Raw genomic sequence first — 27,485 nt, 5'->3', positions numbered from 1 at the left:
CATGAAAGCAGGATTTTTGTCAATGCTGGACTATGTGAGGGAAATAAAATYCATTTAAATGTCATGATTAATTAAAATTGAATGGCAAACATTTTTGGTTAACTACGACAGCAAAGTTTGTCAGAATGTTTTCGAATTTAAGTAAAATTGTGCTTGAAATTTGAGGGACAGGAACTGAATCATCCACACAAAATGCCATTTGATCTCACATTATTATTATTTTTTAACTTTTTTTTTCAATAACTTCCTTAAACAAACATATACACATGTCCACCTTTGTCACATTTCACATTTTGCATTGTATTAACATCTTCTTTTTTTTTACACAGACCATTTAACCTACAATAAGTTTTCAGGCTTTCTAATCCGGCTCTGGCTCAAGTCATCTATCGATGGAGGAAAAAGGCAAACAGAAATKCATTTTGATCTCACTAATATACATTTAGCATGATTTATCTTTTCTCCCACTTCTTTTTTCAGTTCCTACAGGATTGTCTTCACCTCGACTACATCCTGTAAATGAAACCACCATTCAGATAGACTGGGATCCTCCAGTTCAACTTAATGGTCCAAGCCCACTTTATCAGGTAAAATAACTGGTTTACAGTTTAATTAAAAGTTACCAGATGCTTTATTTATTTGGTTATTATAAGTGTAAATGGGTTGTTTCACCTCTTTGGTCTACAGTAAGACATTGTAAATAGTTCCTGCAGAGATTAATGACAYACAGATTCTCATTARACGTTCTTTTTCTATGTGTTGTTAAGTTAGTTCAGAGAAAGTCTCAAATAACTTTAATCATAATCTGTTTATTGTAATGATTGACATTTATTGTTTTGAGTGACGCATTTCACATCCGAAGGCAGGTGTGCTAGAAATTKTTCTACATGCTTAGTAGAACCACATGGTCACATTTTAATGGTCGGAGATTTTAATCCACTTGAAAATAAACTTATTACAAGGAATTCCTTATTTATACGTCTAAACTCTCAATGATCTTTCAGTTATTTTATTACTTGGTCTTTCTTTTTTTTTTTTTTTTTACACTTATGTGTTTCAGAATATCAAAAGTTTTATATTGGAGAAAGATAATCAGAGGAAATACAGATAACAGTTTTCAAATCCTGATTTAATTTAGAAGAAGCTATTCAGAATAACCTGGCATGTGTGGAAAGTCAAGCATCCTCTAAGTCTGTGAGTGAGAGCTTGTTGGCAACAGCTGCCATCCGTTGTTTTTCATAACTGACTGTCATTCTCATTACTCACATGTTGGCCCACATTTCTTTACAGAGTTGTCTTAATTCAAAATACATTTTACACAATATATTACATTAATCACTACTATATTTTTTCTCTTTTACAGGTGGAGAGAACAGACGTGTCGCTCTCTGACCCACTAGAACCAGTTATCAGAGGAACTAGATTTCCAGGRAATGGTTATTACCAGTTTCCCAGTAATACTCTTCCCACCAACGCTGACTTTACAGGTAAGGAATTATGTCTAAATTATTTTTGCTAAATCTTTAGTGAGATTTACTTTTTAAACTATCCAGTCTAAAGAGATTTAGAAACCTTTTGGATGYTTTAATTTGTTCAGTCGCAGTACAAATCCACGCATGTATTGGTTGAACAAAAATAATGACATTTTTCTGCACTAATTGTCCTCAATTTGTCCTGAGTTATAGGGGGGTATAGACTTTTTTGAGCCTCCTATATTGTTTTAATGTTATTCCTTCATTAAAAACATACCTCGAGTGTTGCTTTGATTCTTTCGTGCATGTTTAAGGAATGTTTGAATTTCCTTTGGCAGCAGCCACTCGGTGTGCAGAAGCGCTCGCTCTCACAGTGCTCCACCTATTTACCCAAAGCCCAAAGATCCCAGCTGATGTTTTGCCCCACACAGCTCCACCAGACTAACGGCAGCATCAATTGGCAAACAYCTGGTGCAACTGCAAGTCTGTAGAGCTTGTCAAACAAACCACGTCTCAGTCCAACATTGCTTAGTACTGTTATGGCATTATGAGAAGCTTTGTTGTGGTATCGTGCTGACAGTTGCATGTTGGAAAGAGCAGGAGCTTCTTAAAGAGACCAAGGCCAATTTCAAGATGTCAAATTATGAAGTCCAATTTATTTCAGTCGTGTTTGATGTACACAGAMTTTTTATGGCAACTGAAGCTACTTAACTGTGGTATAAAATGCCACTGTGTGCCTTGGAAAGTACAAAATACCGCCTCTTTAAAACCATTTTGGTGTTCTTTAGGTTGCGAGTACGGTTACATACACATACATGTATTTTTATGTTCAGGTCTTTACACAGCAACTTCTGTCATACATTCCTTTAGAATGACTTCCCCAGTCAATCTTAAAGGACAATTATCTTTCTGTTTACCAGCATCATTAGAGGGTTGAGCTGCACAGCCAAACATGTTCTGCTTCATCTGAGAACATCACCCAGTCTGACGCTCATAATTAATGACTGCTGATACTAATCAGTAGGATTTGAGCATGCAAAGCTCTTTGATGCCACTTGAGATTGCTTCCCTCTTTTGTACAAACTAAGTATCACCAGTTGTATTTGTCTCTGCAAAGAGARATATAAGATACATTTTAAGGTTTAAGTTATGTGTTAACATTAAAACCTTGTTAAATGTCAAAAATTGAAGTTGCATCTTTGGGCAATAAGACTCAGAACCCAATTAATGATCTTGTTCCGTTATTTATTTCTAATCCTCTAAAAGAGAAAGTTGTTATTGATGTCCACATAATCATCCTTAAAACATGTTTTTAATTCAAACAAATATTTTTCASCAATTAATATCTACATTAATTGTAAACATAATTTGCACTGTCTATAAGTAATTTTAATATTTGTTTATGCTGAAGRATCCATGATTAAATTTAGATTTTTGTAGACATATTGTTTTGTCTATTGGGAGTACATTTATTTTCCATTTTAGACACTAAATGACTATTCTGCCGTGTTGTTCCACTTCACCCGGTTGTCGTTCGGCACGCCTGGTTTAATCCCAGATCAACAAATTACGTTTTTGATCTCTTCCTTGTCCTCATGGAACTAAGGTAAACAGTTTCTTTGAACACTGCCAACAAACTGACGATGATTTTTGTTATTGAGACATGCTTCTTTGCCCCCTCCAGTCTCCTCCTTCATAAAGGGTAATGGATCAGACAATCACTTTCAGACCGGATCTATTCTGGACCATCAATGTGTCGGCAGTCCTCAAACCGTCGCCCTTTTACAACCGTCAATACTAATAGCATCATCTGCAGACAATTATTCCCATAGAAGCGCACGGAAGAGCGAACAAATCAAAGCCAAATTGGATTATGAATGTAATGCAGTGTAATGCCCCCTTGAGAGTCAATTGATCACAGAGGAGAGACTCGTCAATCGTTGATATCTYGTGGAAACCTTGTAACTCCAGCAATGATAACTGTAACTTTTTTTATAATTACTAAATTGCTGTAGTTTTGTGTCTTTTGCTTTGACCGTTCATTACATTATTAATCTTTGCAAGTTAAACTTTTTCTTTTTCAATACATTTTTTTTTTTATTTAATTGCACTTTTGTAAGCCTTGAATCAGTGGCTCCATCAGTAGCATTTGGTTCCTTTGAATTGTTTRTGGACTCTGAAGTATAAAAATCTAAATCCTTCTCTGTCAACACTGTCCCCTGCCCCATGGCTGTTATTCATTTGTTGWCTCTACTAGTTCTTAATGCAGGTAGTTTTATTTCCAAAACATGTTAAGGATTCATCCTTGAGCAGGGTCAATATTGTGCATGGTAAATCCGATTTAAAGTAAAACAAATTCTACCATTTGAAATTTAATCATATTTACCCTTTCACCTGTTGTTTAATGGTCACTTTGCTAAAATTATTTTTGGTCAAATAGGTTATTTTCCATGTGCAATTACTGTGATCGGAGTGCATGTTTCCATAAATTAAACCCGTTCACTTATGTTTGAAGATGTTTCTTAGTGCCTAAAAAGGTACTTGAGATCAGCATTGGCCACACTGAATCTTACTTTAGATGAAACAGAACAGTATGTAATCATGCTGTGATATGAATAACCTCTGAGTGCCTGTTTCCATAAATGCCTGTTAGTTCATTCATCTTACCTATCTATATTCCAGCTGTACGACTTCCTGGTTGCATTTGAATTAACGACCTTGTGTGTCTCGGTTAGGAGTGACATATGTTGTTCTTTGTAAAATAATGTACTTAAATAGAAATGGATCTCGGTCTTCCTCTTTGTAATTCTTCACATTTTAGGCATGAAGTGGGTTAATTGGAATGGGGAAGATGTCCTGCTTATACTTTGTTGCTAATCCAGATGTATTTCTTCAATCAGCAGTTAATGAAGTTAGATGAAACATTATACAAATACTTTGGGGGGAAAAAAGGAAAAATAAATAAATGCWAGAACAAATAGACTTGGATAATTTCCAGACACCTCTAATACAGCGCACTGTACTGCAGCAAGTGAGCAGGAAAGAGGGAAATGTTAAATGATACAAATTATTTTTCCTTAATTAATATGATTGATTGCTATGCACTGACGTTGAGAGGAGAGGGGGAGAAACGTGTGAAGGGAAAGTTTGCACAGACATCATTAGTTTTTCCCCATTTAAAGATTAATCAGAAGAGGCTGGGCTCTTTAATTCTGTCATTTGTATATTTAATGGGCTGCTGCAGAATCTATGGGTGTAATTAGCTAGCTGCCGCGCTCTCATTAATACGCCAGGCTCTGATTAATGCCAGCAGAGAGCTAACATGACTGGAGTTATTCAGGTTATGTTGTGTAGATGATTACACACAACCTCCGCTGTTTACTAAGACAGAGCGAGGAGAAACAATGGACATGAAACAATATGAACTAATAAATAAAACTCTAAATTGCAAATTGGTCAATATTTCGACGACTTAATGTTACAAATCACAATTATGACAAAAAAAACGATGTTCCTCATTGGCAATACTAAAGCTGAACTCCATCTTGGATAATCACCGAATTCATAGTCGTATAACGTCCTTAATTAAAATTGAATTGAAGTGTGGCTATTATCCCATACAGATTTATAAGTTCACACAAAAAACAACAGATTATGTTTTTGACATGTGTGTTTTGTATTTTACTTATTCAGCTCAGCTGAGTTCTCCTCAACATAAAATTCACTTTTGCACTGTGATTTACTGTAATCCTTTATGGTTCTGAGACTAAAGTTTTAATTTTATCACTTGGAGTGATTGAGGGTTTTTGTGTGTTTTTTTTTTTTATTTAGCTCTTTATAAACAGCTAATATTTTTTTAAATTGTTAGTTACTTTGGGTGTCCAAACCTGATGGGAGCTGCAGATTTGACACATAAAAGAATCTACAGAGGCTCTCAAAAGTCTACACACCWTGTTAAATTTTGAGGTWTTTGAGACTTTAAAACTGAGGTGATKATTAATCATTTTATAACCCCTTTTCACCTGCAATGTGACTTATATGATCTACAMTTCAATCAAAATACTCAAAAGTGACTTGGGAGATAAAGGTGTATATAAAAATTGKCTGGTTTTGCAGGTGTTTCATTTCAACAGTCAGCTCYATTTGTCCTGTGTSTGTTTGTAATATTTCCTCATTCTGTCTGTTTAGAATCTGTTTAGTTCTATTCTCTTGTTTAGCCAACCCAAAACTTGAGGTTATGTTTATCCATCCTTTTGTTGATTTGAAGCTCCTAAGTGATAAACATTGATGTAAAAACATGTCTGGCTATGTGTTTCTGTGAAGATTYGTATTGTACAACATCATTGTGCTTGTGCAGTTGCACTGTGTTCGTATGCATGAGTGTTTGCGTGTTTGTGAGAAGCTTTCTTGATTATACTGTATGTGCAACACAGTCACCTGTCATGGTGCTTGCTCAGGTTTGTCTGCTGATGGCTCCAAAGTGGTTGTCAGTGTAAAGTAGCACAAGTCCTGTGGGAAAATCTGAAGGAAGTCATGCTGAGCATGAGCAGTGTTACTAGATGCTGTACATTTGACATGCTTGGCCAACATCTTGTGTAGCACAAAGAATCATGCAGGGACCAAGACGCACACCTTATCATATGCAGTAATATGCATTTATCTCTGATATGTTTTTGTTCTGATAAAATATGTAGTGGTGTAATTTTCTCTTCCAGATTTCTTCAGTTTTTGCCTTTCCCCAGGCTTAAATACTTCAGACTGTTTTAACAATTTTTTTTTATCAATAAACAAACAGAATCAGAGGAAACACATAATATAGTTTTCAAGTGATAATTTAGCTTCATTCCTTCATTTTCTGTGCCTGCTTCTTTCTGCTGTGGATTGTGGAGAATGACAGTCCATAGGAAGATGCATACATTTTATATAAACATAAATTGGTTGTAAAGTCTCTTGATGCAAATAAATCTAACTGAATATTTTAAGGCACCCTAAAACTCTCCATGAAATCATATGAAATGACTCTTTTACCTGTCTTACTGCCACCTTTATGCCTGAATATTTTTTATTGCTGTCATGTTTTACTGTCCTAAAATATTTCAGTGTAGCTGGTACAGTATTTTTTCTGTCAACCCTGCCTTATAGCTTCCGCTAAAGTCTTTTTCCAACGGTTTTGCAAGATTTTGATTGTATCCAGACATCCTCAGCACCTTCTCTTTACTGGTGGAATTGATGTATTCTATTAAGTTTTAGGATGGGTGTGTCTTCATGCAGCTGTAGAAGATTAAAGATCTTTCTGTTGCTGCTGAAGGACAGGGAATACTTCACATGTGTAGAGCTGTCTAAATTTCTCTAAACTGGTATCTGTATTTGTCTTCCTTTTAAACAAAGGCCAACATCACAGCACATTGTCTTCTAATATGATGTAATACTTATAAAACAAGATTTACTTAAGCATAAGTCTGAAAATGTTTTGATGGTGATTGCAGGTGAACAGATACAGTTTTAGACTACCTTCCGCCAGTAGCTGGGCTGTCATAATGGGTTCTTGATAGGAAAATAAAGACGATGCAACAGATGGAAGAAAATCTGGGAAAAGTGAAAAGCAAAATTGGCATAATCTCCCTATGTATTTATTAAAACCAAGCAGGGACATTTATTCATTTATATTCTCTTATTTATTCATTATAGCAATTTCTGAGCATTTTTGTCTGTTTTATTGAAAGTACTTGGAAATCTGTATGGACTAGCACATTCTGAACTGCAGTCTTGGTTTCATCTCAACAATTAGAATATACCAAAAGCGTTCATTACTTTTTGTTATTAAATTCAACAAGTGAAATTCATGCCTACCTTATTTGTCAATCCTGTGATAATTTTGTTATCAACCTCTGGTTTTGATTAAATGAAATTTAACTTAAAAATAGTAACTATGTCACTTGTTTATTGAACTGAAAATACCTGATCTGCTCTTAGCACTGCTGTAATTTTAATAAACTTCACATGCACATTTGTTTTAATTAAGGAAGATTTGAGTCAGCTGGTTCCTCCTTGGATTATTTATCTTCAAGAATCAAGGCAGGTCTTACTTGCTCACTCAAGGACCAGTTCTGGGCAGGAAAAGTCAAGGAAAAGTCAATGTATTGAAAGTCACTCTCAGTTTTAAACAATACAAAATACTTGTCACCAGTCTTACAATAGTGGGTCAGTTCATAGCATGATATAGTTGTTTTCTTGTCCTAAACACAGATGCATTTCATACAATCCATTACATAATTGGTCCATGTCCGTATAGATGCTCCATTAATGCACTTCATTATCAATTTATATTATCCGGACAGTGTTCTGAACAATATGCACAGAGAGAACGATGCTCTTTGTATGTGAGAGTAAGAATAGATAAGCTGGCCAGAGTACTTTATCTGCTGAATGCCCTATCCTGTCAGATTTGACCCAGCTGGCTTTATTTATCTAAAACACAGGGTCACAGCTGAGGCTTTACATATTTCTTTTTCCTGAAACTGGCAATTAGAAAAGTATTCATGTCCCTCTCACATCTCCTTCTGAATTACAATTTTCTACCTCAATAATCCATCCTTTCACACGCATTAAATGTGTGAAGAAAATGAATCAACAGGTCATGAGCAAATTAAAACCTCATTGTGTGTAGAGTCAAGTAAAATCCATTGTATAAAATGTTGTTAAATTTAAAAACCTGAATATTAAAATAGCATTTTAACAATCACATTGAATCATAGTGCCAACTTATCATTTGATAAGCAACAATAAGCCATGTCCCTCAAGGATTAAACCCTTTCATGCATAGTGGTCACTACAGTGGACAGTTGTCTAAAAACCATTTTCTTGTGCTTCTTGTGGATTTTTATGGTATAAATGCACACAGACCACTGAGGTGGACACTAATGCATCATAAAATACACCATCAATTACTGGCCATCAGCTGCAAATGCAAGAAATTACAAAAAAACATGCCAACCGACCCGGTCCCTCCTACTGTAGACGACTATTTGGAGATAAAAAAAATAATAATAATATTGTGACATCAGATAACCCCTAAGGAACAATACTACTGATGTATTTTTCAAATAACAACTTTGTATTTGGAGAAAATTGCAAATTATCACCTAAGCAAAATAAAAAGAAAAACTTAATTTTTTTTATCGAATTTTTTTCCTACCTTTATTTATGCCTTAAGAAAATTTTAAAAAATGGGAAAAAAATTCTGACACAACAATATGTATGAAAGGGTTAATTCAGTGTGAGTCCATTAGAGCAGACGTTTTAAGAAATCACCCAATCACAACTTTAAAAGATCTTCACTGTGAGGTTCAAAAATAGGTCTTTCAGATCACACCATAAAAACCAATGTCCGATTTAGTAAAAAAAAAAAAAAAAAACTTCCAGATGAAAACAAAGACAATCTGCTTTGAAATCGAAGAACTTTCCAGAGCTTTCAGCCAGCCATCTATTTAACACTTGTGACTTTTGTTGTTCATCTTTCATCCATTTGGCAGGAAAAGTCCCTCAGCCCTTCGAGGCGACTTCCATGTTTTCTCACCTGTCTGGTATTCCAAGGGAACGTGGAGGACAGGGAACATGTTGAGCACACATCAGAAGGCTCTTGCGTACTAATTTAGTAAAATTTTAAAAAAGGTTTCGTTCCTTAGTTTGTGGCTACAGCTCCAAGTAACCATCATCCTTCGGTAGAGCCGTAGTGGTAGAGCTGTCCATTGACCGCAGGCCAAAATGCATCTGCACAAGGCCATTAGTATGGGCAGCATTTTGATTTTCTGGCTGCAGAAAATACAATGACAGAAAAGCCTCAGCAAACACATAGCTGTATATGTATATCGCTAATTTACTAGTAAACTAGTTAAACCAGAGTTTTAGTCTGCATATTGGTATTCACTATCATTTAAATGTCCAAAGGTAGGCGAAGTTTGTACCAGAACTAGAAGAAGAGAGTGTATTTAAATACAGGATAGAATTGAAGATGCCCAAAGGAAAGCTTATTCAGAAGAGGAAGAAGGTACAGCAAAAGGAGAATGAAAAGGTCACGAGAAAGATGAGTAAGGTTAAAAGCAAAGGGATGAAAGATGGGAAAGATTGAAAGATCAGGAAGGTGTGATGGAGAGAGAGATGGTTAAAGGGGGGTAATGTAATGTCAAGTATCTGTCATGACTTCACTCTTCTCTGTTGTGACAAGGTCATGAATGTAAATGACACATATCTGCTTAAAGTACAGAATCTAAGTTCAATGCAAAAAAATGTTTATTACTAGTCTATGTTCAAATATTCCTGAACATAGACTGCAACTTAAATAGCTTTTTTATTTTAGGGAGCTTATATTTTATAATTGTAGAAAGAAAATAAATATTTACCCTATTTATGTCTGTATCTTATAATATACATTTAGAGGCATACTTCAATGGTCTTGCATAGCTTTTGTTAAAAATAGTTATTTTCCTATTTAAGGTTAAATATGGAAATAGCCTTCAGTTCCCCTACTGCAGTTTCGTTCACATTTGAATCTGTGCACAATCTGAACTCTCTTTTTTGATCTTATAATGTACACAGGGAAGGCTTTGTCTTTAGGAGATAAAAGAAAGATCACAAGTGAGAGATGGTATAAGTGTGAAAGTAGATGTGTCTGCTAAGACTAGTTTCCTCATGTGTATCTTGGTGGTAGGATTATCTCAGACAGCTGTCTTACAGTGAAAACACTAAGTTCAGAGCTTTTCTTTTCAAACATTTTTTTCTTTTATAACGTTTTATAACGTTTTATAAGCAGTGGACTCGATACCTTGTGCAGAGGTATCGAGTCCAACTTTATTACTTACATTTTTTCACTCTGGAATTTACAATATCATAAAAATAATTCAGTAATCCATACCATGATCATTATCTGTTTAAAAATTTGTGTATGCTTTAAGATAATTTTTAGCAACTAATTTCTCCCTTGGTTGCTAGTTTCCACTCCAGAGCTTTTAAAATTTTAGGAAATCATTCAGAGGGAGGACATAAAATATCAACATGCGGGTTTTTCATCTTATTTTCAAGGTTAAATTTAAAACACTTTTACAACCACAATTCAAATCGAAGTGCCTTAAGCAGAGCTTGGGGTCGCACTATTATGCTGTCATTACATTAATTATTTTATTGTATTAACGATTTTCTTATTGTTTAGGTCATGTATGAAAATGTGTTTTTTTTTTTGAGTCCTTCTAATCTTTTTGTTTGCATTAGGTGTTAAGCTGAGTTTCAGGACTTGGTCCCCAGACGGCCTCCTGCTGTCTGCCTTCTCTCCAGGACATCAGGAGGAATTTCTGGCCATCCAGATCAAAAACGGACGCCCATACTTTTTGTTTGATCCTCAGGTACTATATCTTACTTTTTTATTGTCATGATACCAATAATTAAAAAACATAAGCAGATGCATTTACCATAAACTCTGTTTTTGCAGTTCCAAGCGTACAAAAAATGGAATAAAAGCAGGACTAAATTTTTTTTAAATATATATAGGAATAGTGAGGCCGGGCTGGTTGCACTGTTGGGACAAGAAGGCCATGACTTGAAATCCCAGTACAGGGTCTTTTGCATGTTCTCCCTGTGCATGTGCAGCCACTTTCTGGGTACTCCTCCTGAAGGATTATTAGTCTCTCTAAATTTCAGTTTATTTTGTATCTGTTGTACAATTTTACTGAGATATAAATGTTATAAATGTTTTTTTTAAATCTTTCTCTTTCTCACTGTTTATTTAATGTCACATGCTGTTTTTATTTTAATTATGTAAAACATTTTGAAATGCTTTGCTGCTGAAATGTGATATACAAATAAAATTTGATTGATTGATTGATAATGCAGGCAAGAAGTGCCTCAATAACTCTAAATAAAACGTTCACATCAAACAAACTTCTTTAGAACATCAATTGCAATAAGTAGTCAACAATCTCACATTTAATTATTGCCTTCATTCACAACAGAGAAATAATTGTAAAAATCTCTTTGAAACATCTTCAGAGTAGTAAAGGCTTAACGCCAGAACCTGCTAAAAATATAATCTTTTACTGTAAAACAGCAAACAGCACTTTGGCTCTTTAACCCATTTTCTATGAAAATTTGTTCTTTTGTGTGTGTGTTTTCTTCCTCCTAATTTTCTGACTCCACCTTTTTTTATTTACTCTTTTGTCTAATCTGCTCTTCTCTACATGTTTTTCTTTCTTTCTCTTCACCACCTCCTCTTATTTTTCTCTTTTACTGGCTCTCATCTAGTAAATGTGATCTGTAGCCCCTCATTGGTTTCTGTCAGGGAGACAGGGAGAGGGGAAAACTTTGAAAGTGTGTCAACGTTTGAATTGGACTGCAATTAACTCATTCCCTGCAGTCACCATGCGTGAATACCAATTGCAAACTAATTAAGCTTTTCACCCTGGCACTTACACACACACAGACAAATGCACACACACCAACACACACTTGCATACATGCAGATCACCGTTTTCCTAATCCAGCCGTATAGCTACTTGTAGCAGGGTTAAGAGTCAGTCACTTTGATGATGAAAGTGATAGTGAGAGATGATTACACGTAGATCCACAAGGCCACGTAGTGATGGCACAAGCCCACACTTGCACAGACATGCATCCACATTGGTTCTCAAGCAGCGTCACTTTTTAATATAAGTTAGCAAAATGTTTTTATCAGTAGATAAATACGTAATGTTGGGGTGTGTTTGGTTGTACTGCAAGATGTCTGTGTGTCTTCTCCAGCTGGGTTGATTCCTTTGTTTAGGTTAGTTTGGGGTAATTAACAGTAGGAGTGGTGTCACGGCTTATTAGTGTTCCCCTAGATACATATAGCTGGGCCCATTACTTCCCCCTATTAGCTTGTTGAGCTAGCCTAATGGGATTAGCAGTGCAGGGGGGTAATTTAGCATGACACAGGGAAGTGATATGCTCATAAATAAGTGTATGTGTGTGCTGCCACACACATGCATATGTAAAAGCACAAGAACGCACAAAAATTACCTTTCCCTTGTCAGAGATAAACCAGTGTGCAAGAGTAGAGATTAGGGCCAAATGATGGAAAAGTCTTGAAACAGATAGAAAAAGTATATTGCTGTGAAGTGCCTTTGCACTGTACTGGTGCACTGAACAAAATTATTCGCTGGCTTTTGTGAAAGACTCCCCAAAACAAAACGATGTAGCTATCATAAGAAAAAAAATACCTTAGGATTACAAATCTTGGGAGGCGGTTGGAAATTTAGCATAAAATGTCTTCTCCCGTGCTGCATGAAGCAGTATATTTGAGGAAATGTGTTAAAATCCACAAGTGTGTCTTCATTTGAGAATTATGTTGTGAATTAATAAATCAGCGGTTACATAACATTGTCATCTAGACTTTCCCAGATTGTTTAAAGGTATGTATAGTAATTTTAGTTCATTCAAACTCCTGATTACTGTCAACAGTTGTCAAAACCCAGATAATGTCTACTGAAACTAGAAATCAAAAAGTATTCCAAAGTTCAGTCTGATTTAATAACAGTCTGTGCAAAAAATAAATGTTGTATTTCGTATAATGTATGACCAAATCTGGTTTTGCTGTGTGTACTTGCAAGGGCAAAACAGCATGAAAAGCCACAGGGGTGGTATTTTGGTTTAAAATGCCCACAAGTTTATGGACTCGTGCTTTATAATTAAGAGATGGATACCAGGGCATCCGATAGGAAACACACATATCAGTCAAGTGCTGTCGCACTCAGAGAATGACACCATAGCACGACTGGATTTTCCTAAATTGCAGTGTTTTCTCCAGCTATTTACTCAAAACACAGATAATGTCCTCCACTGATAGTATACATTGCCTGACAAAACGAAAATGACTGGCAAGGTTTTCTATTGCGGCTCTTCCCAGTAAAACCACTCATCAAACCTTGGTGTATTGAACAAAACCACTTGAGTGGCAGTTATACTCTAAATGTCTTGCTCAAGGACACTTTAACAGTAGTTTCTGGGAGGTTTGAGTGTATAATTTCACAGCTAGTAGTTCCCAGTCAAGTAATTAAACAAGTGTTTCTGTATTTTTGTGAGAGGTGAGCAAAAAGAGGTAAACAGACTCCTTCTGTGTTGTCTCGTTAACTTGAGCTGTGTGGTGATAGAAGTAAAGATGTCAGATGCTGATGTACTCTGGCATTCATACATTTATTGATCTCATCATTAAATCTTCATCACCGTGTGTTTGTGTTTATTCACATTTATGTGATTTCTTGTTTTAGTATATTGCTCCTTACCTACTTGCTACTAAAAGCTGATCAGAACAATGATGTCATACATAATAGCTAGCAAAAAGCTCCGTAACAGCACTTTGATCATTATGTATACACGTTTGTGTCCTTCTAATGTGTCTTGGTTGTGCAAGTGTTCTGCTTTTGCTTCAAGATTGTAGATTAACTTTGGTAATTGCTCTAAAACCCATAGACCTTTAGTCAATGTTTACAAAAACATTTTAAGTTCTTGCCCATATTGTTGGTTTATATTGCTTGTTTATGCATTTTTGTTTTTGTTCATAGGGTTCAGCAGTGGCTGTAGGTGTACACGGTGACGGGAATCGCCGCTACAATGATGGCCAGTGGCACAATATAGTAGCAACTAGGCAAAGGGCTGTGGGAACAATCACTATAAACCACCAATATAGCGGTAACTATTTTATAACCACACCAACCATTCTGTGTTTCTGCTTCTCTCTAAACGGTATAGCATGCTTCTCAGTGCTTAAATACGACTTGGGCACACGTTTAAATGTGGATAGTGAGAATCACTGAGTATTTTTGACTCAAAGTAAATCCCAAATTACTGTTGGGGCCCAAAGAAACGAAAAACAATGTTTTCATGTGTTTTTTGCTACTTTTTTTCTGCTGCTCTTCCTTTCTAATACTAATTGACTTAAATTAAGTTAATTTAAGTTTTGAACTGCATTTTATTCATGAGTTTTCCAGGAAACTCAAATGCTTTAAAGACAAATGTGTACTTAAAATAGTCACTACATACATCAGTGCACATAGGAGTCATTGTTGGCTAAACAAACCTGAATTGTAAGTCCTTTTTGTTGTCCTCTTTTACTTTGCCACCATCACCCTACATTCATGGCTCCCAGGAAGTGCATCAGCTTCCAGTGGGAACAGCATCATTGGGGAAAACATGGGACTGTTCATTGGAGGTCTGCCCAAAGATTTTGCTATTCTAAGAAATGATTCAGGTAAAGCTCAAATCATTATTTATGCTATTTATGCCAATTGTCAGTTTTACAGCATAAGTGTAACTTTAAATTATTGTTGTTTTATGTTATGATGAGCAAAACCTTTGTTTCTTTTTACAATGAATATATACAGTTGCTATTTATATCTACCCACTATGTATGATTGCAATTGCCAAATTAAACTTGAGTTTTTCATTATGAATTTAAACCATTTTCTTGCCAAGGTAAAAAGATTATGCAGCATACGACTTCAATAATTTTTAATGACAACAATCGAGATTGCAAGATTAAATTTATTGTGGATTTTCCTCATATGTTGTCAATTCACTCACCTAAATCTGTAGACCTGAAGGTCATAGAACGTCTCGAGGCCTATTAGCTTCTCGTTGGTGATGAAGATTGAGTATAGTTGGAAGTTTATATGAGCCAGTTTAAAATTATATCTTGACAGCAATCATTGGATTGACCAGTACAATACATTTTCAAGCTTGACTGAAATGCACAAGCATGTATAAAACAGATGTGGGTCTGCTTTGATGCCAGTTGTACAGGTAAATTGTGGAATCAATAGATTTAGATTGCTTCCACAMCTTATTAAAACAACTTATTAAAACCGTGGACGCAATTGGGTGTTCAAACAAGTCAATATCTACAGGTGTTAAGAGTGTACAAAGTATGATTAAAGTATGATTACATTTCTGGAAAGGGCTTCTCAGGGTAGTCCACATATGAAAATTATGTGGACTACACTTCTGTCCAGCACAGTGGTTATATATTCAGCTGGTGTTATGCTATAAGCTTGACAATTGTTACAAAAAAGGTACAGCTGAGATTCAACCTGTAGGATATTTGAGCAGTGATGTATAATAGTGACCCTATGGGGATCTGAGAAAATGCTTAAGAATTTCAAACGTGTGCTCCCAATTTATTCTTTCACAAATTGTTCAAGTTCTATGTTGTTCAATCGATGCACTGCGGACCCTCGGCTCCTCCCAAATAATCTATAAAAGAAGAAAATTAATATGAAATTCATCCCGACGAGAAGTCCATCCAAAACTTCTACCTAAATCTGTACTTTCTAATTGTCTTTTGTGCGGATGGTAAAGCTGACAGTGATAGTTTGTCTTTCCAGGGGATACCCGACTGGTTCGGAGGGGCTTCTCTGGCTGCCTCAGAGACATAAGTGTAAAGATGAGTGACATCCCTGCAGAGGAATGGGAAATACTGGATTGGAAAAAAGCCACCAAGAAGGTGGGAGTGTATGAAAGCTGGGAAGGATGTCCTCTTCAAACTGTAAAAGGAGTCCATTTTCTGGGTGATGGTAGGATTATACTTTTAACTTCTTAGTTAATTTATGTTTTTTTCTTTTTTCTAGATTGTAAAATTTAAGCTAAAGCACATGACATATGTTGTGATGTATAACATCTAACAAGGTATACAAAATAATGAGGAACAATACAACATGTGGACTGTCAAACTATGGTTGTCCACATTTAATTTATCTTTAGAGCCCAAATACACCTCTCCTGGTTCTTATCTCAATACAACACTTGATGCTAATGATAGTGTAATGAGTTTGCTGCTTCTAAGGAAATATAAGATAATTGGTCTCTGTCTCAAGATAAGTTCATTACTTATTTTTTTAAATGCCTTGTAGTAGTTATTTGCTTATTCAGTCTCTTTGAGAGGGTGATTAAATTATTTGTACCCTAAAAGATATTCTATATTTCAAATTTTGCATGTTTTATTGCTATACAAATACATGTTGGCACTCATTACATACTTTGTGTACTTGCAGGTTACTTGGAGTTGGACACAGGCATTTTCAGTGGAGGACATAACTTTGACATTTCAATGGATTTCAGGACTGACCAGCTCAGTGCACTTTTGCTGTTTGCATACGGCACACAAACCGAAGATTACATGCTTGTAAGATCATGGCCTCAGTTCAAGCTACAATTTTAAGAAGAAAGACAAACTGTGATATTTATTTGTAATATCAACCTTCCTGTTTTGTTTGGGGGTTTTTTTCCAGGTAGAACTGGAAGCCGGTCTCTTGTCCTTCATTCTTGCCTCTGGTGGCCGTGCAACTGAACTCCGCATGTGGGTCGGACTTAGCTACTGTGATGGAGACTGGAAACAGTTGTTACTCACAAAACGGGGCTCTCTCATCTCTGCTGCGGTGGGAGATTGGGCCGAGGAAATGTGGGAAGTGGGAGAGCCAGCAAGATTGAGAGTCAGTTCTCCTCTGTATTTGGGTGGCGTACCCTTTGAACTCTCACATCCTGGTCTTAATGGTCAAAGTCACAAACACGGTAAGGTGCATAAAAATGTCAGGTGTTCAAAGTAGAATATGTTTTGAGCTGTGACTGTTTTATTAATATTCTTGGTAGCTTTAGTTCTGTTCTCTGCAATCTCCTAATATTTCTATACAAATAAGCTTTCATTTGTTAGGGAGCTTCGTAGTTTTGGTTTTCTTTTGGGAAGTTTCCCACTGACATAAACTGACATATTGGAAGTTTATTTACCCTAAGTTCAACTTATTTTCTAGTATTCCAATAACATAATTACACAAACATAATTGGGAGTGTGTTGTATGATGAGAAATATGCAGAACTAAGTGAAGAACAATGCAACTCAAATCAAACCAAACCAAACATAAAACGGGATAATCCCTGAATTTACAAGACTTATGACACATTCTGCTCCTTTTGTTTGTTTGGTTTCTTTCTCAGGGCTTGGAGGTTGCATTCGGGGTCTGACTGTTCGCAGTGATGAAAGAACCCCTCCTGTCAGTCGAAGTATTAATCTCTCGGCTGCTTACCGCCGATCTGTTAGAGTCAACTTAGACGGCTGTCCTACCACTGAGAGCCGGTTTAACTGCAGAGGAAATGATTCTGTGCTTGTGTACACTGGCAGACAGACACAAGCCACAGATTATGGTTTGCTGCCTTTCACAGGTAACAATGTGCATTTTTCTTTCACACGCATGTTGAAAAATGTAAATATCTAAAGTTCTACTAGTTTATTTTAAAAAGTTAAACTTATGTTTTATGTCTACTTAATCAACAGAGTGACACATTTAAGAGTTTATTTCTTTTATTTTTGGATTATTATGGTTTGAAGCTAATAAAAACCAAAATGTAAGTTTTTCTTTTTTTTGTTTTTGAAAATATGAGTATTACAAAAACCAATAAAAATGACTTGATCTGTCAGCCTGTTGCAAAGTATTTTCATGTACTGTGCAGTATGTATAATTAATATTTTTATATGAATGAATGCATAGTGACTCCATGGTCATTAAACTTGGTATTTTTAGTTTCCTTCTGGAAAATTAATTCATCATCTCCATAAAGCTTGTCAGAAAAGTAGAGCACGAAGATTTGAATTTTCTGTTGGTGCTGCTTCGGGAACAATCTCTGTCAATTCTCCAACACTGTAAATGAATATTACCTGGCCATTTACATACACTCGGCAAACACATGCTCTTAATGATAGTGATGATAGTGCTGAGTTACCGTTAATTAGGCCAGGAGTTATGGGTGCTTCAAACTTAGTTCTAAATGTAATGCTTATTTACATCTGGAGGTTTTTAAGCACTATGTAAAAATATTTCTGGATAGTTGAGAACTAAGTCATAAAGATTACTGCAAGAAAATATCTCCAAAACCAGTAGGTTTAGGGTTAGTTTTGAAAACATGTTTTCTATGTACTTTTTTAGATGCATTGTATCTGATTGTAATCAATATGCTCTGTTTCATGTTTATAAAAACACCTGTGGTTTCAGAGTACCTGTACAGGTTTGTTGCCTTGGCTCCAGGAGGTTTGGCAGCATCACCATGGCAGAGAGGACGGAGTCATGGCAAAGGTATGGCATCTCTGTAGAAATAATAGTAATGTACAAAGATGATTATTGTATAGTATGCACTTGTAATTATTAACTATGGTCCATTTTGTATTCAGTATTTGCATAGAGTACGTCAGGTATTTTTTTCCTGCTTTGTCTTGTGTGTTGAAATGTGCAATTCTTCAACCTTAAAATATTTTTCAGGTGGAACCAGCATTATCTTGTACAGTGTGTTAGCCTTATTGAAGGCCATTGATATAACTAGTGTCTGACGGTATAAGAGATTGATAAGGCCTCTATAAAGGGCATCACAGTAAAAGGCTGTTAACCCAGAATGGCCTATATGGTCCCCCGTGTAATATAAAGCTGCTCGTTAGTAGTGAACGATACACTAGTAGGTCTCAGATCGCCAGAGAAAGGGAGAGATAAATTGAAGAGAGCTAAAAACAGGAAGAAATAAAGGACAACGAGGGATTGGGAAGGTAAGAACTAACAAAATGAAGGAGGAGGGAAGGAATCCAACAATTTAGAATAGTATTTAAATAAAACTTACACAACAGGAAGGGAGGGGATAAAGAAATGTGCAAGGCGATTGAGTGATACAGAGAGGAAAAATGATGAACATAAACAAGATATTGCAACGAACATGACTAATTGGATCATTTAGAAAGGCACAAGTTCAAGAATGAAAGAATTAAATGACTAATGGATAAAAAAAATCAAAATGCCATGAGAAACAAAGCAGATAATTAGGGGTAAAAACAGGTGTAGACAAAAATATCGAATAATGACTGAAATCAAGACACGACAGCGACGAAGATCACAAGGGAGTAGAAAAAGGAGACTTGAATGGACCTCCCTCAGTGGCTCATGATGTTCGGAAAAAGGCCAACAGGGAAAGGTGGGAAGCTGAATGCTGTGAAATATAGCCATGAATGAATAGCTGGCTGTATTAAATCAGTGCTGAAAAAGTTACTACTCTCATAAATACTATTTATGCAAATGGTTAGGCATGATTTACTGAGCCTATTAAATACAGAGAGATAGGGAAAGCTTTTTCTTTAATCTCATGTGCCGTCTACCTGTTGTTTCTGTTTTTTGTATTTATATACTTTTCTCTTGAGGTTTGACTTGACTTGTGCTTGTGGTAAACAAGGTTTTTCTTTTTTTTTTAATCAGTTGGATACCTTCAAGTGCATCACAGCAATATCATTGGAAATGTTTGAGGGGGATTCAGCTCAAAAAGTGAAACTCATGCCATATGTAGATTATTTCCACACAGTGTCATATTTCTTTTATTTCTTTTGTTTTTATTGAAGATTTTCAAACAGAAAAAAATGACTCATTCTGCTCAATTATACAAATACATTTTACAAAATGGGGGAAAGACAAAAATGTCCTCTTCAGTCCTTGATTGTCTCTAGATGAAGTCCTAAGACAGTCAAGAAGAAAAATAAACTTATAGTTTAAACTATAATTTTACATAGAAATAACTTCAATAACATTATAACTTAGAACAAGTGTTTGTAGTTGTATTTCCATCAAGGTTTTTTTTTTTTTGAAGTGTCGCATTAGAAAAAGTTTATGGAAACAGCAATGTTTTTAAAAACATCCTAAATTTTGCTAAAAAGTATTTATGCTTGCTTGAGGGGGTTTTTGGATTTTATGGAAAAGACTTAATGTGCAAAAAGTGAGATGTTGTGAACAATTTCACCAACTTATTACATTTCAAAAATTCAACTGCTACATTCGTGAGAAACATCATTTCTGAGTTACATTTTTTTAAATGTAATAACTTAGTGGTGAAATTCTGATTTCTGGATATTCACCTTGTAATGCGGTTTTAAGTTTCTTTCTAAAATATTATCTATCAATACTAATCTAATTCTGACAGTCTTCTTTCATTTTGATCATTTCTTCTCTAAAATGTCTAGTTCCTACATCTGTACCACCTCCAGCCACAGTGGAGAGTATCAGCGGCTTCAGTGCCAATGTGAGGTGGTTACCGCCCACAGGTGACGTCCGAGGGCTTATCGACAGATATGAGCTGAAAGCTTATAATAAGGACCATCCAGAAGTGCCACCTATCACAGCCACATACTTGGCTAATGGAAATTTCACAGGTAAAGCACATATTTTCACCTTCTGATTTATTTGTTATTGTTATTGGACATTTAAGTTGCCGTATTTTCCGCACTATAAGGCACACAGAATAGACACTACAGTTAGGGTAGCCACCCGTCCCGTACAAATGTGGATGTGTAATAATAAAGAAGTGGTTCCTGAGTACTTTATATAGTGGGCTGCCCCAGTCGTTGTTTCACTCAAGATGTTGGTGTTGCGATATTGTGCCCAACTGCTTTCTGGGTAACACAGAACTACCGACACACAGCCGCCGCAGTCTCTGTCTCTCTTCCCTGACCTCCCCTCCCCTCCTCGGTCGGCGAGGAGAGCCTTCCGCGACTGGACCGGGGCGTGGCTGGATGATGGTCACCCTTCTCCGTTCGCGCACAGCATGTTGGTGGAGAACGTGGTGCTAAATGACCTCCAGCAAACCAGCGTTCTGACAACTATCCCAGCATGCATCGCGTGCTTCTTCTTCTATGGGGGAAAATGAAGTYGGCGGCTGCTTACCATAGTTGCTAGACCTGTTGTGGCTCAATATTGGTCCATATATAAGGCGCACCGCGTTATAAGGCACACTGTCGGCTTTTGAGGAAATTGAAGGTTTTTAGGTGCGCCTTATAGTGCGGAGAATACGGTATATTGTAGTCCCAACTTCATGCATTATTAAGTATTTTTTGTACACAGCTATGCATTTACGGTAGACCTGTTTCTACACATTTCTTTCTAAACTTTATACAAATAAAAGGTAAAATCTCTTGTTGGAAAGTGGGAAAGGAGGCAATGTGAAGAAGACTAAATAAAACATAAATGCAAACAAAAATTTCAACACTGCACTATACCAGCATATTAACATGGACATTTACGAAGACATGGCTGAACTAAACTGCAGGCAACAGACAAAAGGTTTTAAAACTGTTTCAAGATGTGATTTTCTGAGCCGTCAACAGAATCTGATCGTTTTGGCTGAGGCCATTTCTGTTGCTGTCTCTGTTGACCAATCTAATCATAAGGATCCCACAAAGTTTGTGACACTAATCACAGTCGATCTAACCCCTTTTTGAAAAATTACAACAAAACACGCATAGATTTTGATTCAAGCTTTAGCTTGTACTCAGTTCTGTTGAACCTGTTGCCGATGATTTCTGGGAGTTCTCATACACCTGTAACAACCTTTGTGGCCCGATATGAAAAGACATCCTATTTTAATTTCTCCCTTCTTGTCTTTTCATGATAACACACATACATCCACGGTGTTCCAGCTAAACCCGTTAATGTCTCGTTGGCCTGCCTCCAGCTTTAGGAGACTGTCTCCATTTGGAACAAGACACTCAGGACTATCCCAGTGATCTCATTCCCTGGCATCACTCCTTTTCGTCCCTCTCTCTTGCTGTTGCTCACTTTTCTATCTTTCCCCACTTCGTCTTTTATGATGAAGATGATGTCTGCGTCCACTCCTGCGATTCGTCCCTCCTCTCATCCACGCTGCTATGTCTCTAGGCAAATATGATGATGAGCTTGCTGCCTCTGTCTTCTCCAGTGTCTCTTTTGCTGGTCCTTATTCCCTCCCCCTCTCTTTTCAAGACATTTAGTCCACTGTGATAAGGCTGCTTCTTAATTTATGATAGCCTCGACACCTGACTGGAGAATTACACCGATGGCTAAAAAACACAGAAAGCAAATGAGGGTGTAATAGCGGCAGAGTGGGGCCCTGGCCCCCTAATTGAATTAAAAGACATGGGTAACACTGAGAGAGAGCGAGAAAAATAGACGAGTACAGGGTGATTGAGCACAAAAGGCAGAAAGGGGAGTGGGGAGGAGTGGAAGAGAAAACAGACAATGTAAAAAAAGTGACTTTGGAAATGCATAAAGGAGTGAAGGAGGCCAAGACTGCTAAATTAAAAAACATCAGAGAGAGACGAGTAAAGCTTAACAATTAGAATAGGCCGGGTCTGTTTGCCAAGCACTGCAAATTTGCTTAGCAACAGTACCACACAGCAACAAAAAGTATTTAAAGCACACGTTCAAGCCATTTGGATAAAGATGTTGGTGTTATGCTTTATGCAGAATACAATGACCCAGTTAAGGCATGTTTAGTATAAAGGGGTCTTAAAGTATACAGTCTATTTGAAGTTAATTGTCTTTATAAAGAGACATCATTTAACCTCCAGTAGGTTGATTTGATTGATTTGAGGTGTGGCAATTAAAATGTGAATGAAAAATGGACTTCCAACTCCACTGGTTCAGCTTTAAAAGGTCTTGACTATGTAGGATTTAATGCTATGCTGCTGAAAATTATTCCATCCATCTGTCCAGTTATTGAACAAGAGGCGGAGTGCGTCTAATCACGTCCAGGATGTTGTGACTGAGGAACAGGAGTGTGGAACGGAGCGACTGTTTCTGTTTTTCCAAGTTGTTTTTACCATGTAACAGCATCTTCTAATTGCTCAGGTTGAGCTAATTTGTCAGTGGAAGTAGCACACTTAAGGCTCAGTTAGCCAGCTTATAAACCCACCCATCCTGCTCTCTCCAGATGCATTTATTGATTTGATCAAATCATTGATTTTCCCTGAATTCATACCACATGATTTCTACCACATACTTTGAATTGGATTGGTGCTTGTCCAAAGTTAGGTTTGTTTATAGATACCGTTCCTTGTCTACGCTCTTTACTTTACTGCTTTTCCACTCTTCTTCAGGTGTGATAACTGGCCTCACTCCATCAACCCAGTACATTGTCACTGTAAGTGCGTGCAGTCCTGCTGGATGCACTGAGAGTCCTGTTGGTAACGGTGACCATGATGTAAGATCAAGCTTCAAAACCCCAGAAGAAGGTAAGAAATGCACACATACAATTTTTCTCTTCACCTGTGAAAATCTTTGTTCAGTTTATCTTTATTTCTGATGTATGAGTTAGTTTTCATTTCCACGAACAGTGAGAAAGAGTGCTTTGTTGTTACTTTAGAAAAACGGTAGACAAATTCAAACAAGGACGGAATGGCTCAATGAAAGATGGAAAATTTGAAAAGAATAAAGCACTTGGTGTGCTGAACAGCTTGACAAAAGATGACAGTATAGATTTTAAAAGATTATAAAGAAATATAAACTTGACTGGGAAAGGCAAAGATTTTTCTTCATTTTTTCAGTTGCTGCATTAATCTGTGTAGGAGTAACCAGCCTTGTTGGGGAGATAATGTGACGGCAGGGGTCAGTACAGAGACAGCAAAAATCAATGTGACGCTAAAGGGAAGAAACAGATTACTGTATTGATTTCTACAGAGCAAAATGTTAAAGCACTGAAACATGTCAGAGAGACTCCAGGAAAGAAAACGTATTTAAAATTCTTTTCATTAATGCTTACTGTGCGGCACAGTTTCACTCCCCCATGAGAACATTTTCTTTACCTCCTGTTAATGTGTCAGAGACACCTGCATCACATGAAATACGAAGCTTTTCATATATTGTTCTTTGGTTGTACAGGTTCGCATCACAGACACCGGTGATACCGATCAAGCTTTTAAAAATATTTAGTGGCATTTATTTATCATTTATGTTTTTTTAGACACAGATTACTGACTTTGTTCAGTGACATGTTCTGGTCTTAACTCAGATAACTTTATCGTTAAAACAAACAAAATAACTTTCAAGAGGAAAACCTCCAATAAGAGTCGGCGAGGAAGTATCTTTTTACGTTTTCTGAACCACCTGAACTTGGTCTTTTCAATGAGGTGGAGCAGCAACTTTTTTCCATTTTTTTTCTTTATTTCTTTACAGTTTTGACCATTATTTTTTCCAGAGCTTTGTGAATAGAAGATTGGGCATAAAATAAATACCTATGAAAGAGTGTAACTTGTATTCCTACAAAAACTTGTGACCACCTTCTTTTTTTTAATTGAATGAACCAAAATATCTGCATATGTAATTATGTAGATATATCTTCATTTAAGTGCAATTTCAGTTCCAGATGTGGTCTCTCCTCCATTTGTGGTTGCATCTCCTTCCGCTTTGTATTTAACCTGGGAACCTCCAGCAAGGTAAAAAAAGCATTCTTTTCTGCCTCATTTTTCCTTTAATGTCACAAATCATATGCTTAGGTAATCTATTTTAATTATATCTAACGTGCATCTAATATCCTGGTCTATACCTTTGTGTAGTTCTCTTTTCTCCCCATTTCTGTCCGACTGATACACAAGAAATGTCATTTTTTTCTGTTACGTGCAGCGATCTGTACTACCAGATCGATAGCCTTCAACTTAAAAGTTGCATCATATGAACTTCTTCCTGTTGTTTCCATGATGAGGGGCTATGAGTTTGAAAACTTTTCTCCGTCGTGGCTGCTGCTAGCATGTGCTTGCTCTAAATGAAAATTAGCGCTATCTTCTTTGATTTCCAATTTTGACTTCCAATGATTCGCTTCTTGCTAGAGAGCCCCCTGGTGGTTGAAGAAAAATGTACAGAAAAGCCGCACCGGTTCAAAACGTGGGAAAAAAGTAGCGGCTTATAGTCTGAAAAATACATGAACATGGGTGAATTTGTGAAAGAGTACAGATGAAATCACTCATATCGATCTTTCTAGCAAACTGACAAATGTGATTTCCTCCTATAGATAGTTGGTCTTTTTTACAAACTATCATAACCATGGAAGGAAATGCTTCTAAGATTATTGCACAAAAGAGCAGTTTTCTTTAAAGAACTTAAAGTGAGAAGTTCAATTTCATTTAAATTTAAGGTTGCCTGCGAGTGTCTATCAGGCTCCAGTGCAGTCTACTCCCAATGAATGTGCCACCAGAGTTGAGTTTGTTCAACATACATAGCAGATGCTTGTTTGCACATCTGCACACACAATTAGGCAAAGAGCTTTGAACAAGAAGGGCAGCAAACCACCTAGTTTTCCTTTCTATCCTGGAACGTACATGTGCAACAGCAAATTTAAAAAAAAAAGACTGGGAAATAATGCAACGTGACACAGGTATTTTAAACATCCTCATCAAGGACCTATTGAAACAGAAAACTATTCAAAGATTGTCATTAAAGGTTTGTCCTGTAACTGTATAAATTGTGCAGTATTGTAAAATATTGTTCTCATTTATTTATTACTTTTTTTCTATTGATAGGCCAAATGGAGACATTACAGAATACCTCCTCTATCACAACAGTGAAATGGTCTACAGAGGGAAAAACAGTCAGCACAACATCACCGGTAAAAAAAACAAAACTAAACAGTGTGTTTGTGTGTGCTGTCGCTGGGACTGTAGAGGGATGGGGCCTCAGTGAAAAAAAAGGGGGTGAGGGGTGCAGAAAAGCAAAATGGGGGATTAGCATTTGAAAGAGGAACGAGTCTCAGTCCTTACCAAGGGAATAGCACTTTCAAAAAGAAAGCTAAACATACACATGAAAATGAAGTGGCAGAGAAACAAAGAAAACTAAACATTAGCACACAGCCATGCACACAATTTGCCCTTACAGCTTTTATTTTAAATACCTGAAAAGGCTGTGAAACAAATGTAACACCAATGAGAAGGCGTATTCCAAAAAGATGAAGATGAATGCACACCTCCACACATGTGTACAGGAAACACGCAAAGCATCATACATTGATGTGTACAAACTCTATTGCACTAACATATGCTTAAGTTTTTTGTTTTTTATTTTACCTGCATGTCTATACAATTAGTAAACCATCTTGCTGTTTAAAAGTGTAAGTGTGCATATTTGAAAGCCAAAGAAAGAGTGAGAGCACATCTCATCCATGCTGAGTTATTAATGCAGAGTGTCTGATTTTCACTGTGATTGGGAGGATTATGGATATTGTAATTACATGGTATGTGCAAGAATAGATTGTGTTTCAGGGTGAGATTCAAACAGTGGRCCAGATGGTGGGTGATTTTCAAACAGAAAAGAAGAGAAGTAGTTTGAACAGAGTAGGGTGGATTGAGGGAAAAAAAGAGCAAAACTAACTTCTGGAGTTTATCTGATCTGTGCTGTCAGGTAGTGTGTGTGTGTGTGTGTGTGTGCGTGTGTGTGTGTGTGTGTGTGTCTTTCTTTGTAACTTTTAGTGAATGTGTATTTGTGTTTTAGGTCTTGGTGTGTACTCCACTAACTTCTTGGTACTGAGTGCTTGCACTAAAGTTGGCTGTACCAACAGTTCACAAGTTACAGCACTGACCTCTGAGCTTCCTCCTGGTCCCCTGCGTGCTCCAAGCCTTACGCTGCTGGACTCCCGGAGTATATTGGTGGAGTAAGCACACCAAAAACACACCCGCACCCACAACATGTTGTACATGCGTAATTACAAATTCTCTCTCAGAGCTCAGAGCAGAGAACAGTGACAGGCGCGTAAAGCACAATGAATAATGGGTTATGCATAACATTTTCATTTTGAGCTTTTTAACATTAGCATTTTCATGTGGCATGTAGACATTTACAAGCCAAAAGAATCTACTTAAACAATGATATTGACTGATTTATATTCTTGGAAGTAATAATAAGTGTTTAGTCTTTTTAGTTATGTTTTATAAAAGCTGTCTAGAGATAAAATAAAAGAGAGAAATGGACAACAACATGCCAATGGAGTGCAGTTGTGTTTACCAGACAGAATTGTTTTAAGCATTTCTAATCTGACCTCTGATTGGACCAAAATTCTTATAATAAATCTCTGGTATTTATCCACCATGCTTACCTGCTGTTGTTCCTGATGTTTTCACTCCAAACAGATAGCATCTTGGCACTGAAATCCTCAGCTTTTGTTGGCTTTAAGGTTGGACAGTATGAT

The 27,485-nt window shown here is 36.6% G+C and overlaps 1 protein-coding gene across 1 annotated transcript in view; it reads left to right on the top strand.

Annotated features, from left to right (window-relative positions):
• Positions 1–27,485, top strand: part of ush2a (Usher syndrome 2A (autosomal recessive, mild)) — a 195,365-nt gene that overhangs the window by 61,089 nt on the left and 106,791 nt on the right. The window contains exons 28-42 of the mRNA XM_017303876.1: positions 481–587; positions 1,364–1,487; positions 10,737–10,867; positions 14,057–14,183; positions 14,641–14,742; positions 15,875–16,063; positions 16,541–16,671; positions 16,778–17,057; positions 17,478–17,702; positions 18,530–18,610; positions 20,524–20,712; positions 23,413–23,547; positions 24,672–24,747; positions 25,828–25,913; positions 26,792–26,951. Of these exons, the coding sequence (XP_017159365.1) occupies positions 481–587; positions 1,364–1,487; positions 10,737–10,867; positions 14,057–14,183; positions 14,641–14,742; positions 15,875–16,063; positions 16,541–16,671; positions 16,778–17,057; positions 17,478–17,702; positions 18,530–18,610; positions 20,524–20,712; positions 23,413–23,547; positions 24,672–24,747; positions 25,828–25,913; positions 26,792–26,951 (2,143 nt within the window). The remainder of the gene's footprint in view (positions 1–480; positions 588–1,363; positions 1,488–10,736; positions 10,868–14,056; positions 14,184–14,640; positions 14,743–15,874; positions 16,064–16,540; positions 16,672–16,777; positions 17,058–17,477; positions 17,703–18,529; positions 18,611–20,523; positions 20,713–23,412; positions 23,548–24,671; positions 24,748–25,827; positions 25,914–26,791; positions 26,952–27,485) is intronic.

Source organism: Poecilia reticulata, linkage group LG3 (genome assembly GCF_000633615.1).
Source record: "Poecilia reticulata strain Guanapo linkage group LG3, Guppy_female_1.0+MT, whole genome shotgun sequence".
Taxonomy (NCBI): Eukaryota; Metazoa; Chordata; class Actinopteri; order Cyprinodontiformes; family Poeciliidae; genus Poecilia; species Poecilia reticulata.
This window is presented reverse-complemented; position numbering and strand designations above follow the sequence as displayed.